The 14,329-nt window shown below is 39.8% G+C and overlaps 1 protein-coding gene across 1 annotated transcript in view; it reads left to right on the forward strand.

Moving 5' to 3' along the window:
- The window catches only part of EXOC2 (exocyst complex component 2), a 914,329-nt gene that overhangs the window by 172,329 nt on the left and 727,671 nt on the right, over positions 1-14,329 (forward strand). The window contains 1 exon segment of the mRNA XM_053714663.1: positions 11,987-12,163. Within this exon segment, the coding sequence (XP_053570638.1) occupies positions 11,987-12,163 (177 nt within the window).

Here is a 14,329-nt window from a genome sequence, read left to right on the forward strand (position 1 = left end):
CAGTATCTTGCTTCCAGGTTTTACGGTAGTACCCGGGTCTCGGCTTTCTTGGTTTCTTACCTTCGCAGCCTAATAGACTATCGAGTTGGATCTAGACCTGAGTTGCTAATGTCGACACCAGGGTGGATCTGGATGCTGTTTTGTCTTAGGGACAGGGATTTCTCCAACATAGGCGTGTCCGGTCCACGGCGTCATCCTTACTTGTGGGATATTCTCCTCCCCAACAGGAAATGGCAAAGAGCCCAGCAAAGCTGGTCACACGATCCCTCCTAGGCTCCGCCCACCCCAGTCATTCTCTTTGCCGTTGCACCGGCAACATCTCCACGGAGATGGTTAAGAGTTTTTTGGTGTTTAAATGTAGTTTTTATTCTTCAATCAAGTGTTTGTTATTTTAAAATAGTGCTGGTATGTACTATTTACTCTGAAACAGAAAAGAGATGAAGATTTCTGTTTGTAAGAGGAAGATGATTTTAGCAAACGTTACTAAAATCGATTGCTGTTTCCACACAGGACTGTTGAGATGAAGTAACTTCAGTTGGGGGAAACAGTTGGCAGACTTTTCTGCTTGAGGTATGACTGGCCACATTTCTAACAAGACTTTGTAATGCTGGAAGGCTGTCATTTCCCCTATGGGGACCGGTAAGCCATTTTCTTAGATTAAGTAAAAGAATAAAGGGCTTTATAAGGGCTTAAAAAACTGGTAGACATTTTTCTGGGCTAAAACGATTACTTTGCTAAGCATATTTGGCAGATTATAACTCTTAATAGTTATTATAATCTTGGGGATTGTTGTTAAAAAATGGCAGGCACTGTATTGGACACCTTTTTCAGATGGGGGCCTTTTCTAGTCATAGGCAGAGCCTCATTTTCGCGCCACTAATGCGCAGTTGTTTTTGGAAAGCAAGGCATGCAGATGCATGTGTGAGGAGCTAAGAACCACTGAAAAAGCTTATAGAAGGCATCATTTGGTATCGTATTCCCCTCAAAGCAGATACCTGGGACTGTATAGGGGTTAAATGTAAAAACGGCTCCGGTTCCGTTATTTTAAGGGTTAAAGCTTTCAAATTTGGTGTGCAATACTTTTAAGGCTTTAAGACACTGTGGTGAAATTTTGGTGAATTTTGAACAATTCCTTCATGCTTTTTCACATATTCAGTAATAAAGTGTGTTCTGTTTAAAATTTAAAGTGACAGTAACGGTTTTATTTTAAAACGTTTTTTGTGCTTTGTTGACAAGTTTAAGCCTGTTTAACATGTCTGAACCATCAGATAAGCGATGTTCTATATGTATGAAAGCCAAGGTTTCTCCCCATTTGAATATATGTGATGATTGTGACATAGTGTCCAAACAAAGTAGGGACAATGATGCCACAGATAATGATATTGCCCAAGATGATTCCTCAAATGAGGGGAGTAAGCATGGTACTGCATCATCCCCTTCTGTGTCTACACCAGTTTTGCCCACACAAGAGGCCTCTAGTACATCTAGTGCGCCAATACTTATTACCATGCAACAATTAACGGCTGTTATGGATAATTCTATTGCAAACATTTTATCTAAAATGCCTACTTATCAGAGAAAGCGCGATTGCTCTGTTTTAAACACTGAAGAGCAAGAGGACGCTGATGATAACGGTTCTGACATACCCTCACACCAATCTGAAGGGGCCAGGAGGGAGGTTTTGTCTGAGGGAGAAATTTCAGATTCAGGAAAAATTTCTCAACAAGCTGAACCTGATGTTGTAACATTTAAATTTAAATTAGAACATCTCCGCGCACTGCTTAAGGAGGTATTATCTACTCTGGATGATTGTGACAATTTGGTCATTCCAGAGAAATTATGTAAGATGGACAAGTTCCTAGAGGTTCCGGTGCCCCCCGATGCTTTTCCTATACCCAAGCGGGTGGCGGACATAGTAAATAAGGAGTGGGAAAGGCCCGGCATACCTTTTGTTCCTCCCCCTATATTTAAGAAATTATTTCCTATAGTCGACCCCAGAAAGGACTTATGGCAGACAGTCCCCAAGGTCGAGGGGGCGGTCTCTACTCTAAACAAACGCACTACTATTCCCATAGAAGATAGTTGTGCTTTCAAAGATCCTATGGATAAAAGATTAGAGGGTTTGCTTAAAAAGATGTTTGTTCAGCAAGGTTACCTTCTACAACCAATTTCATGCATTGTTCCTGTCACTACAGCAGCGTGTTTCTGGTTCGAAGAACTAGAAAAGTCGCTCAATAAGGAATCTTCGTATGAGGAGGTTATGGACAGAGTTCAAGCACTTAAATTGGCTAACTTTTTTATTTTAGATGCCGCTTTGCAATTAGCTAGATTAGCGGCGAAAAATTCAGGGTTTGCTATCGTGGCGCGCAGAGCGCTTTGGCTAAAGTCTTGGTCAGCGGATGTGTCTTCCAAGACAAAATTGCTTAACATCCCTTTCAAGGGTAAAACACTGTTTGGTCCTGATTTGAAAGAGATTATTTCAGACATCACCGGGGGAAAGGGCCACGCCCTTCCTCAGGATAGGTCTTTTAAGGCTAAAAATAAGCCTAATTTTCGTCCCTTTCGCAGAAACGGACCAGCCTCTAATTCTACATCCTCTAAGCAAGAGGGTAATACTTCTCAACCCAAACCAGCCTGGAGACCGATGCAAGGCTGGAACAAGGATAAGCAGGCCAAGAAGCCTGCCACTGCTACCAAAACAGCATGAAGGGATGGCCCCCGATCCGGGACCGGATCTGGTGGGGGGCAGACTTTCTCTCTTTGCTCAGGCTTGGGCAAGAGATGTTCAGGATTCTTGGGCACTAGAAATAGTTTCTCAGGGTTATCTCCTGGAATTCAAGGAACTACCCCCAAGGGGAAGGTTCCACAGGTCTCAATTATCTTCAAACCAAATAAAAAGACAGGCATTCTTACATTGTGTAGAAGACCTGTTAAAGATGGGAGTAATTCATCCAGTTCCAATAGGAGAACAAGGGATGGGGTTTTACTCCAACCTGTTCATAGTTCCCAAAAAAGAGGGAACATTCAGACCAATTTTAGATCTCAAGATCCTAAACAAATTTCTCAGGGTTCCATCGTTCAAAATGGAAACCATTCGAACGATCCTTCCTACCATCCAGGAAGGTCAATTTATGACCACGGTGGATTTAAAGGATGCGTACCTACATATTCCTATCCACAAGGAACATCATCAGTTCCTAAGGTTCGCTTTTCTGGACAAGCATTACCAGTTTGTGGCACTTCCATTCGGATTAGCCACTGCTCCGAGAATTTTCACAAAGGTACTAGGGTCCCTTCTAGCGGTTCTAAGACCAAGGGGCATTGCAGTAGTACCGTACTTGGACGACATCCTGATTCAAGCGTCGTCTCTGTTAAAAGCAAAGGCTCATACGGACATCGTCCTAGCCTTTCTCAGATCTCACGGATGGAAAGTGAACATAGAAAAAAGTTCTCTGTCCCCGTCAACAAGAGTTCCCTTCTTGGGAACAATAATAGATTCCTTAGAAATGAGGATTTTTCTGACAGAGGTCAGAAAATCAAAACTTCTAAGCTCTTGTCAAGTACTTCATTCTGTTCTTCGTCCTTCCATAGCGCAGTGCATGGAAGTAATAGGATTGATGGTTGCAGCAATGGACATAGTTCCTTTTGCACGAATTCATCTAAGACCATTACAACTGTGCATGCTCAGACAGTGGAATGGGGATTATACAGACTTGTCTCCGACGATTCAAGTAGATCAAAGGACCAGAGATTCACTCCGTTGGTGGCTGATCCTGGACAACCTGTCACTTGGAATGAGCTTCCGCAGACCAGAGTGGGTCATTGTCACGACCGACGCCAGTCTGGTGGGCTGGGGCGCGGTCTGGGAACCCTTGAAAGCTCAGGGTCTATGGTCTCGGGAAGAATCTCTTCTCCCGATAAACATTCTGGAACTGAGAGCGATATTCAATGCTCTCAAAGCTTGGCCTCATCTAGCAAAGGCCAAATTCATAAGGTTTCAATCAGACAACATGACGACCGTTGCATATATCAACCATCAGGGGGGAACAAGGAGTTCCCTGGCGATGGAGGAAGTGACCAAGATAATTCAATGGGCGGAGGATCACTCCTGCCACTTGTCTGCAATCCACATCCCAGGAGTGGAAAATTGGGAAGCGGATTTTCTGAGTCGTCAGACATTCCATCCGGGGGAGTGGGAACTCCATCCGGAAATCTTTGCCCAAATAACTCGATTATGGGGCATTCCAGACATGGATCTGATGGCCTCTCGTCAGAACTTCAAGGTTCCTTGTTACGGGTCCAGATCCAGGGATCCCAAGGCGACTCTAGTAGATGCACTAGTAGCACCTTGGACCTTCAACCTAGCTTATGTATTCCCACCGTTTCCTCTCATTCCCAGGCTGGTAGCCAGGATCAATCAGGAGAGGGCTTCGGTGATCTTGATAGCTCCTGCGTGGCCACGCAGGACTTGGTATGCAGACCTGGTGAATATGTCATCGGCTCCACCATGGAAGCTACCTTTGAGACAGGACCTTCTTGTTCAAGGTCCATTCGAACATCCGAATCTGGTTTCCCTCCAACTGACTGCTTGGAGATTGAACGCTTGATTTTATCAAAGCGTGGGTTTTCAGATTCTGTAATAGATACTCTGATTCAGGCTAGAAAGCCTGTAACTAGAAAAATTTACCATAAAATATGGAAAAAATATATCTGTTGGTGTGAATCTAAAGGATTCCCATGGAACAAGATAAAAATTCCTAAGATTCTATCCTTTCTACAAGAAGGTTTGGAGAAAGGATTATCTGCAAGTTCTCTGAAGGGACAGATCTCTGCTTTATCTGTTTTACTTCACAAAAGGCTAGCAGCTGTGCCAGACGTTCAAGCGTTTGTTCAGGCTCTGGTTAGAATCAAGCCTGTTTACAGACCTTTGACTCCTCCCTGGAGTCTTAATCTAGTTCTTTCAGTTCTTCAAGGGGTTCCGTTTGAACCCTTACATTCCGTAGATATTAAGTTATTTTCTTGGAAAGTTTTGTTTTTGGTTGCAATTTCTTCTGCTAGAAGAGTTTCTGAGTTATCTGCTCTGCAGTGTTCTCCGCCCTATCTGGTGTTCCATGCAAATAAGGTGGTTTTGCGTACTAAGCCTGGTTTTCTTCCGAAAGTTGTTTCCAACAAAAATATTAACCAGGAGATAGTTGTACCTTCTTTGTGTCCGAATCCAGTTTCAAAGAAGGAACGTTTGTTACACAATTTGGACGTAGTCCGTGCTCTAAAATTCTATTTAGAGGCCACTAAAGATTTCAGACAAACATCTTCTTTGTTTGTTGTTTATTCTGGTAAAAGGAGAGGTCAAAAAGCAATTATCCGATTGGCTTATGAGACTGCCGGACGGCAGCCTCCTGAAAGAATCACAGCTCATTCCACTAGGGCTGTGGCTTCCACATGGGCCTTCAAGAACGAGGCTTCTGTTGACCAGATATGTAAGGCAGCGATTTGGTCTTCACTGCACACTTTTGCCAAATTTTACAAATTTGATACTTTTGCTTCTTCGGAGGCTATTTTTGGGAGAAAGGTTTTGCAAGCCGTGGTGCCTTCCATTTAGGTGACCTGATTTGCTCCCTCCCTTCATCCGTGTCCTAAAGCTTTGGTATTGGTTCCCACAAGTAAGGATGACGCCGTGGACCGGACACACCTATGTTGGAGAAAACAGAATTTATGCTTACCTGATAAATTACTTTCTCCAACGGTGTGTCCGGTCCATGGCCCGCCCTGTTTTTTTTAATCAGGTCTGTTGAATTATTTTTTCTAACTACAGTCACCACGGTATCATATGGTTTCTCCTATGCATATTTCCTCCTGTACGTCGGTCGAATGACTGGGGTGGGCGGAGCCTAGGAGGGATCGTGTGACCAGCTTTGCTGGGCTCTTTGCCATTTCCTGTTGGGGAGGAGAATATCCCACAAGTAAGGATGACGCCGTGGACCGGACACACCGTTGGAGAAAGTAATTTATCAGGTAAGCATAAATTCTGTTTTTTCTCTACCCTACCTAGCAAGCTGAAGGCTTAGTGTTGAATCCTGCTGTGGCAACTTTTGTTTAATCCTGAGATCTTGCAAATCTACTATCAGATTAAGCCCTCCAACCCCCTTATGGTCTGTGTTGAGGCGGGGGTGGAAAGTGATAGACACAGACGAGGCCGTGATTTTGGCATGATGTTGGTGATTCTGTCTTAACAGACTTACATGAAATACCGGTGGGCAAAATCAATTCCCAGTTTTCAGTTCAGATCTCCCTGTTCTGAGAAATGTTTCTCTTAGTTCTCCCGGGACAGTTTTGACCTTGTCGCTTCCTTGTCCGTGGGGAGAGAGTGTCCTAGGGAGGTCCAGGGTTTGGGAATTTTCTTCCGTTCATTCCTTTGGTTCCTCAGCAAGCATTCTGCTTGGACGACTTGGTCTTCTGGGTTCGTACCAATTGGGACCTCTCTAGGGGAGACCCTCTTTTGAAGAAGGATAGTTCCTCCTACTAGACCGGCGGGGTCTCATGTTTGGTGGTGGGCTGAAGCCAATGTCGGCTCATTGCCAGCGACCCTCTTTATGAGCGTACTCTTCAGGTTCGAATGTCCCCTACAATCTTTCCCTGCTCGACTGTTTGTGTAGGATGGGGAAGCCGTTCAGGTGTCAGGTTAGCTCCACCGCTTCTGTAGCAGAAGGTGGATTTGAACCCAGGTGGGGCTCTGGCCTTTTCATCCTGAATATGCTAGACATCTAGCATTTTTTAGAAGTTTCTTTTAACCGGCCCTATCTGTTTTTACTGCTCGAGAGGCTCACAGAGCTTCCAGATGTCCAGTCTTGTTCAGGCTTTGACTAGATCAGGCCTGTGTTTAGATCTAGCGCTCCTCCTTGGAGTTTACATCTTGTTCTAAGTTTTGCAGAAGGCTTCGTTTGGGCTTATCCATGCTCTCCGGTGGGCGGCCCTAAGTTTAGTTGTTTTTTTCTGGCACATTTTTTACCCTGATATTTCTCCTACTGTTTCTTGTTCCCTCTGCAGAATGACTGGGGGATGAGGGAAGTGGGGGAGGTATTTAAGCCTTTAACTGGGGTATCTTTGCCTCTTCCTGGTGGCCAGGTTCTGTATTTCCCACAAGTAATAAATGCAGCTGTGGACTCTCCCTGTATTCGAAGGAAAGGAAATTATCTGGTAAGTCATATTTTTTTTTTGATACGTAAGGCTTACTTGGTGGCGGGGAAGTCTCCTCCAATGCATAGTTCTGCTTATTCTACCTGATCAATTTCTACTTCCTGAGCTTTTAAGAATGAGGCTTCAGGAAACAAATGTGCAAGGCAGCAACATGGTCCTACATACTTTTACTAAATAATACCACTTTGATGTTTTTTGCTTCTTCTGAAGCTTCTTTTGGTAGGAAAGTCCTCCAGGCAGCAGTATCTTTAAATTAGGTGCCAGCCTTTCTTTGTTAAAACCTTTTTTATCCCGCCCTCATTACTTGTGTACTCCACAGCTTGGGTATTAGTTTCCCAGAAGTGATCGATGTGTGCATTCTCACCACTTAATGAAGCAAAACATCCAGATAGCGTGCTAAACCTGACGTGACAAAAAAAAAGTGAGGCAAAACAACATACAACACCACACCCGAAAGCCGACATGAGTTAAAATAACAAACCCTGAGTGCGTCTAAAAATGTACATGCACGAAAAACACAGAGTGTGTTTAAACATATACGCAAGTGCAAACAAGGGTCAAAAAACATAACTGCCCCAAGGGGCACACGCGCTCTCTCTCTCTCTCTCTCTCTCTCTCTCTCTCTCTCTCTCTCTCCTGTATGTGTATATATATATATATATATATATATATATATTTATATTTATATATATTTAGCTATTGCTCTATATAAATAGATAGACAAATATATTAAACAACCGAAGAGGCTATACTCTTTCACTATTAATAATAAAATATCACTCCGCCAGTCACTTCACTTGCAGCATCACACGCCACAGGCCAATCATCCAGCCCAGGGGGGTAAGGGGCAAGCTGCAGGTCTTGGTCGTTCTAATCCTTACCTGATTCATTTCTTTTGAGTTGGTGAGTCTACCCAATTTTATTAATTAATAACTGGCGGCAGTTCTATGGTTGCACCTCATTTCCCTGATTCTGTTCTCTCCTACCTTTTTCTATTCCTCCTTCTTGGCTATATGTAAGACTGGCTAACCAGTTTGGTCGTAGGGATGGAATTCTCTTTTGAGTATTGGGAAAGCTTTGCATCCTCCTAGTGGCCAGGAGTTGAATCCCCTGTGTAATGTACTTGTGGACTCTCACCACTTAGAAAGAAATGAATTAATCAGGTAAGCATACATTTAGTTTTTCAAGTATGAATTAATTTTTTGTGTGTATATCAAATGTAGTGCTAGCAAAAACTCTCTTTATTTTGCTATTACTGTGAATGGTTTTCAGCCCACTTTATTTTTTAATACGTTTCCAGTGATCTTTACATTACACAAGTAGATTGTCTGGGCAGCAAATTAATTCAGTAATCTCTCAACAGAAGGTGGGAAAGAGAAGTTATTTGACAACTAAAGCACTAGTAAACCTTGCAGGCAAAATCTTTATGTAATGACAGTTTACAATGTCACAATTTCCTGTCTCCTGAATATTATGGAAAGGTGCTGAAATGTTACAAATGTGAGTAGAAGATCATTTAACTGCAATGCATTAATAATGCACCACACAAATGGATGTGTATATTTCTTAGTGGAAAATAATACAGGTCTGCTAACTTTGTAATTTCATCACTAGAGCATCTTTATATGGTAACAACTCACACCTATGTAGAGAACCGAGCAGTAGTTCTTCATCCCTGTGTGCATAGATTGTGCATGTTGGATAATTCAGTTGTCCTTCACTGTCAATGGGTCAGGATGGTAAACTGAGTTGCCATCCAGTTTTATGAACAGTGGCAAATATGATCTAATCTTTTGTTATTTTGCCATTCAGTCCCTTTGCTGACACTATGCAAAACTCTATGCAGCAGTCAGCACACTGTGCCATGCAAAAATAATGGCATATATATCAAGAAATGTATTTGTTTAGATATACTTGTATAGTTTGTAATTGGTTTATTCTTAAGGTTTTTTTTTTTATTGAGGTTCATAAGCGAAAATACAAACAACTAGACACAATAAAGTAGTTCCAGCTAGTTGCATAACCATAAAGCTTTCCATGACACAAAACAGTATATACGAAAACAAGCGGTTCAAAGTCTCAGGCATTACATTTTATGGTTGAAAAGTATATAAAAAAAACTATGGAATCTTTTGCAGGCAAAATGCTATTACTTCTAAGGACTAGGCATGAAAATAGTGTCTTAAAGACCTCACTATGAAAATCCATGTCAACCAATAGAGGTCACTTTTAGGCATCCTCTCATTTAACAGATCTAATCTATCAGGGGGCACATATGTAGGTAAGTACAGGGGGATTTCTGCGTAATGACCTGAGAATAATTAGGGCCAAACTACATATATCAAGCTGAGGCAATTTTTGCACCTCTTAAGGGCGAAAGTACAAGTGGAGCACTAATTGTGCTAGAATTAACATTTTTCCGTTTGTCGGGTTGCGCTTGGATTATGAATTGAAAGTAAACTTTTTTTTTCACTCCTGCAGTAACCCATCGAGTGCAAAAATCTGAAATTAGAATATCGCGTGTGCGTTCACGTATTCTCCCATAGAAGTCAATGGAAACAAAAAGTGGAAAAAAATTGCGCTAGAATTAATATCTTTACGTTCGTTGGGTTGCGCTTGTATGATGAGTTCAAAGTAAACTGTTTTCGCTCTTGCCGTAAACAGACGAGTGCAAAAATCTGAAGTTAGAATATCACGTGCATGTTCACATAACACCTTACTCTTTCACAAACACGATTGCTTATTCTCATTTGCACTAACCAGACATGATAAAAATGGTAGGTGTAGTTTATCAGTCTTGAGTTTACTTTTTCACTATACCAATTTCATGCAAGCTGTGCCAATATATTTTTAAGTTTTTTTTTTTTTTTTTTTTATGTTCTGTTTTGAAAATGATTGGCAACTCATTTGTTTTTCCAATCCCACCGAATGCCGGAAATCTGTTTTTGTTTAGAATTTTACAGTAGTTACGTTGACATTTCTGACAGCATAAAATATAACCTGAGAGACCTTATTAAAATGTTACATTTAATAATAAAAGAAATGTGCTTTGTTATTGTTTTTGCTGACTTCTCTTTTGTCTTCCTACCATTTGTTTCCATTAGGAATTGGGCATTAGCTGACAGAAACTGATTACCACGCAGCCCTCCCATTAGAAAGAGTCCTAGTATACCCATTCTCGCTTAATGCTCTTCTTCATATACCTAGAGATAAAAGGCCTTATAAAATCAAAGACCTAGCCGTTATACAGATGGTAATTACTGCATGGCAAAGAATACTACACATTTTAGACATCGACAGCTCTTTTTCTACCTATCTACCTATAGTGGGAAACCCTAACTTTGTGCCAGCATTGGATTCAAGTGTATTTAAGACTTGGGCTCAAAAAGGGATTACCAATGTATTTCAATTTATAGATAGAGAAACATGGACTTGTAAGACCTTTGCTAAAATAAAGCAAGATTATGAGATAAAAAACAAAGAATTCTATGCCTTTCTACAAATTAGGCACTATCTACAAGAAATATTACAAAATAATCTGGCGATAGATGCCTGGGACCCTATAGAACCCATTTTAAAGCTCTTCAAGGCAGGTAGGTATAGTATTTCAACAATATATAGACTGATAATTTCTAATAACGGTTTCAGTAATCTACAAAAACTAGCAGAAATCTGGCTGATCCCGCCAGAAAGAATCCAAGAAAGTTTTAGCCTTATAGATAGAGCGACAGTCTCCACCTCATGGAGGGAGACACATACCAAATTTATAAATAGAGCCTATATTACCCCACAAGTAAAGGCTAAATGGGACAAATCTATGACATCTTGCCAGAAGTGTAAGAGTAATAGCGCAGATCTGCAGCATTGTTTCTGGTACTGTTATAAAATTAAAAGATTTTGGTACAAGTTAGGTAACTGGGTTAGTAAAATTAATCAATGTAATTTTCAAATAACAGATAAGAATGTCTTTTTTTTCATTAATCAAGAAGAGACAGTACTTAAAAACATTCAACAACTGAATAATATAATTATCACGGAAGGCTTTTAATTTTAAAATACTGGAAATCTAAAAAGGCCCCAAGTTTGAAAGAATTCAAGCAAAAGCTTCAAAATCAAATTATCTTAGAACAAATTGACACGTCTGTAAACTCAGAAGCTCAAGTTAAGAAATTCTTTTGCAAATGGAAAAGTGTAATTACTAGCTTACCAGAAAACATGCAGAGACAGATAATTGCACCTTTCAGGGGTACAATACACATGGAACAAGCTATAGCGAATAATGAATACCCTGTGTAATTAACCACTGGGGGTTGGTATGGGGATGGGGGTCGAGGGGGCCGGGAGGGTAAATCTCTTTTTTTTTTTTTTTTGTTGCTGCCCCGCTGTTCTTTTTCTTTTTTCTTTTCTTTTTTTTTATGATATAAGAAAATTCCAATTTCATCATGCAAATAAGGTTTTAGTAACAATTATTGACCCTATAGAAAAACTTTTCTTTTTTTTGTTAATATATTTAGATACATACTTTCAAATGTCCGGAGCAATGTGTTTTATTTAAATCTATGTATAATAATGTGATGACATGACACTATGATTAAGTGTATCGTTTGTATTACATCTTCAGGGATACCTGAGGTTTTTGTGTTGCTTCATTTTTTTTTCTCTCTGTCAATGGAATGGCATGCTGAAATGGCTAATAAACAATTATAAATAAAAAAATAAAAAAGGAATTGGGCATTAGCTGCGAGAAACAGAATTGTTTTTGTTTTTATTTATATGTATCTATATGTTGCAGGTCTGACAATATGTGGACACAACTGCCTACTAACCGCAGAATGGATATCTGCTAGCAAAATTGTATGTCGTGTTGGACAAGCAAAAAATGACAAAGGGGACATTATTGTTACAACCAAATCAGGAGGGAAGGGAACTTCAACTGTTTTCTTTAAATTGCTGAAGCCTGAAAAAATAGGTAATTGATTTTTATTTGTTATTCTATTTTTATTGGAGGGCTATTTAAGGGGGGGGGGGGGGGAATCGAGTTATAGACTAGAAAAAGTAAATTTTAATAATTGTTAAAGGGACATCAATCCCAACATTTTTCTTTCATGATTTAGAAAGATCATGCAATTTTAAACCACTTTCTAATTTACTTCTATTATCTAATTTGCTCAATTCTCTTTATCTTTTGATGAAAAGCATATCTAGATAGGCTTAACCGTTGGTGATTGGTGGCTGCACACAAGTGCCCCCTGTGATTGGCTCACCCATGTGCACTGCTATTTCTTTAACAAAGGATATCTAATGAAGGAAGCTAATTAGATAATAGAAGTAAATTGGAATGTTGTTTAAAATTGTATGCTCTGTCTGAATCATGAAAGAAAAAAATTGGGTTTAATGTCCCTTTAACTTCAGACCCATATATTATTATACAAACATGCAGTGTGTAGCTTCATTTGAAATACCTGTTGATTAAGTATGTATGTATGTATGTATTGGGTACTTGTAAAGCGTAGCTAATCACCCGTAAGGGTCTCAAGGCGCTGCTCATTTTATCGACCTCGCCAGGGATCGAACCTGCAACCCTTGGGTTGCTACAGAGCTCAGCCACACTGTGAATAGCATGCTGAGCTATCTGTCCGGCTAATACGTTTTTCAATTTAGGCTGTATGTATTGACATGAGTCTTTCAATTCAAGCAGCATTTTTTTTTTACAAAGTAATTAATTACTAGATGTTTATCATTTTGCCAATTTATACATCATTTTAAATAATTTGATAGTGTCTGATTTCCATTTGCTATTCCATTTGAAAGCGTACAAATATGCACATCATATTAGTTCTGCTTCTCCTTTGCAGAACTAAACATTAGTTTTGAATGGAGTAAAATAATGAATTGACCTAAGCTATAATATAATTACATGGGTAAAACCATTCATTCATCTCTTAAATTAATTAGTATGCAGACAACTCTATCCAAGACTGACAGTAGAACCTTATGTGAAAGTAGCATTTTAACTACGTAATGTTTTTATGGCTTCACTTTCAATTGATCCACATAGCCACTTAAAAAGTGAAACTACACAGAGAGGACAGGGATGAGTTGTATATGGAGAGAGGGAGAGGAAGAATAATGAAAATAGTGGACAGATAAAATACACTACAGACCTATAACATGGTTCTCGAGGACAACCTTGACAGAAAGCAAACAACCATAAGGTAGAACAAAGAATACGAGTGTTAATCAAATGTGAATTAAATTATTATTATTATAGTTTCTAGACGCAGTAAATATTTTACTTGTTATAACAGCCATGTGGCATGATTTCTTTGGATATTTGAACTGTCAATTTTTTTTTAAGTTAAAGATCTACCTTAGTAGTCATTTTTCCCTAATTTCTTGCCTCCATACATTTTTTGGAGAAGCAGATGAGTGGTTTGTATGATACATTATCCTGCTGCATAGTCTTAGGCTATTTGGTCAAAAGTAATATTTACTTTTGAGATTCATAAGCTGTCAGTAACATTATTATGTTACTATATCATCCATTGTTCAAGTCTATATGATGGAGACAGAAGATTAAGTATTCTAAACTTATATTCACAAAGAAACCCTTTGGATGTGTTCCAAAATGTCAGTGCCTCTCTCTCATACATTGTTATGAGTTATTGAAAAAAGAATACCCTGCAGAGGCAGTGTAAATATGTCTATCTCTGCAACAGCAGGCTAGTGGACCTCATAAAGGACCCCACAGAAGTGGGTAAAAAAAACTGTGAGTGAAATTTTTATCTGAAACTAAATATCCATTCTTTCCCTTTAAAGGGTAATTTTACTGTAAAATGATCTGTTTCATTAGATCATTTTATTGTTAAATTCATTTGATTCTCCCACTATATTTGCATACCTAAGTGTAGTGCATGTTTGCTCCAGTTAATTGCCAGCAGGAATACATATATAGTCTCCAATTACATTTGTAATCCTAATTTTAGACATCACTGCAGTGTCTATGTTTGACTAGATGACTTAGAGCAGGGGTTCTCAACCCAAGTGACCTCAAGGCCCGGTAAATTTTAGCCGGACCTGTCCAGGGCCCGGTAATCATTGGGCACATACATACATGCACACACACACACTGGTG

This window comes from Bombina bombina, chromosome 5, assembly GCF_027579735.1.
Source record: "Bombina bombina isolate aBomBom1 chromosome 5, aBomBom1.pri, whole genome shotgun sequence".
NCBI classification, from domain to species: domain Eukaryota; kingdom Metazoa; phylum Chordata; class Amphibia; order Anura; family Bombinatoridae; genus Bombina; species Bombina bombina.